Genomic DNA, 1877 nt, shown 5'->3' with positions numbered 1-1877 from the left:
CCGGCAATTGATTCTTTGACCTTCAACAATCGAGAATTCTCCTCCTGAGCCCCAGCCTCTTCTTCTCCCTTTTTCAGTTTCTTCTCTTTCTCTCAATGTTACGTGTTCTCTGCTTTCACGTGAAAACCCTTTTTACCAAATGGGACCTTTATATATATTCCAACTTTATTATTCCAATAATAATAATCCAATAATATTCCAATTATTTAATTAAATTAATAAATATACTATTAACTTAAATTAAATAATTATCATATTTTTATCGGGGTGTTACATCCAGGTTCCGCCAATGCTTATTTTCTTGACACTCCTTCTAGGCTTGCCGCAGTTGACCCTTAAGAGTATCTAGATAAAGGTCGGCTTATTCTAGTCCTACTTTGATCTTTTTCCTTTTATGCTCCTCTTTATTAAATTTTTCCACATTTTCCTGAAGTTGCACCTCCTTTCTCTCAAGTTCCCACTTCATTGTGTTTTTCTCATTGGTTACTTATTGGAGTTTTAACTTCAACTCTTCATTTTCTCTTTCTATTTTTGCCATGGTGGCCTTGAGTTCATCAACCTCTTCAATAGGGATATGGGTGAGTTTAGGTTCAGAAAGAGGTACAGGTATCCAAGTGACGAATGGCGTTCTGATCGCCTCCACCCTTTCCGTTATCCAATGAAAATACGGTTCTTTAGTAATCCCATTAACTCTCTCTAAATCAACTTTTCCTTTTCGATTGACCTTTTTCCAAGCCTCTCTGATCCTTTGGAATAGGCTAGGATTCTCAACTCCCAAGTCAAGCAACAAGAAGGCTTCTAAAGAGCTCACATCTGGAGGACCTTCCATTGGGTACCCAAGTTGTCTTAGTGATAAAATCGGGTTAGAATTGACACACCCTTGAGTTTCGATGAGTGGTAAATTGGGAAAGTCCCCACAGCTGAATATAATGTCCATGCCAATATATTCCTTGGAATACCAGGAAAGATCTTCGGATCGGAGCGATCCCAACCTCTGAGGCCAACTAGCGTCTGTCTGTTCTACAAAAACACCTATCTTTAGAAGATTTTCTAGGAACCACTAGTATAAGAGAAGAGCACAATAAGCAATCATTCCCTTATTTTTGGTGTACCTATGGCTCATGTAGTAGCAAACATCAGCTAACAAGGTAGGCACTAGATTTTCAGTGAGGAAAACGCGAATAGCAACCATGTATATAAAACCATCCATATTTGGGAATAGGATGATGCCATAGATAGCCAAAGCAATAGCAGAGTAACAGGCGTCCCAACTTTCCACTTTCAATAAGGTATAAGCTCTTTCCAAAAGAAAACTTAGTGAGAACTCTTTAGTATTCCCCTTGGCCTCTAGGTTAGCCTCAACTTCTCTCTTGTCCATGTGAAGTGCTTTAGCAATGACTTTGGGTTGTAGAGATTCGTTCAGCCCTTCAAACAATGGCTTGTTCTTCATGGGAGTCCTAACAAGATGCTCGAATTCTTCCAACATTGGTGCTATCTGGAAATCTTGGAACGTGAAACACCTTAAGGGTAGGTCATAGAATTGGGCTGAGGTGATTAACGATGTATGGTCCACTCTTTGGTTAAGGATGTTGAGTAAATTTCCATAGTTTTTCCCAAAATTGATTTTGTATACCAGGTGCATTTGAGAGACCAAGTCACGCAAGCTGCTTAGATCGGGATCCTTAAACTTGAAAGAGTAAATGTTTCTTTTGCTTGATTCCATGCTTCCTGAATTCCTGCAACTTATGATGCTCAGATTCCTCGGGAAAAAAATAGTATGAATGTTATGTTATGAATAATGTTTTTATGCATGCTTTCAGTATCTCAAACATAGGTAAGTCAACATACGAGCCATAAGAGTGGGTATCTTTGATCAC

At 38.8% G+C, this 1877-nt stretch overlaps 1 protein-coding gene across 1 annotated transcript; it reads right to left on the bottom strand.

The window, feature by feature from the left end:
- Positions 1–487: 487 nt before the first annotated feature.
- Positions 488–1486, bottom strand: LOC127112348 (uncharacterized). The gene is made up of 2 exons (XM_051046326.1): positions 1136–1486; positions 488–1060 (listed from the first exon to the last, which is right to left on the bottom strand). Exons 1-2 carry the CDS (start codon positions 1484–1486, stop codon positions 488–490), a joined length of 924 nt encoding a protein of 307 aa, XP_050902283.1.
- Positions 1487–1877: the final 391 nt, after the last annotated feature.

The sequence above is a fragment of the Lathyrus oleraceus genome, chromosome 1 (genome assembly GCF_024323335.1).
Source record: "Lathyrus oleraceus cultivar Zhongwan6 chromosome 1, CAAS_Psat_ZW6_1.0, whole genome shotgun sequence".
Classification (NCBI taxonomy): Eukaryota; Viridiplantae; Streptophyta; class Magnoliopsida; order Fabales; family Fabaceae; genus Lathyrus; species Lathyrus oleraceus.
This window is presented reverse-complemented; position numbering and strand designations above follow the sequence as displayed.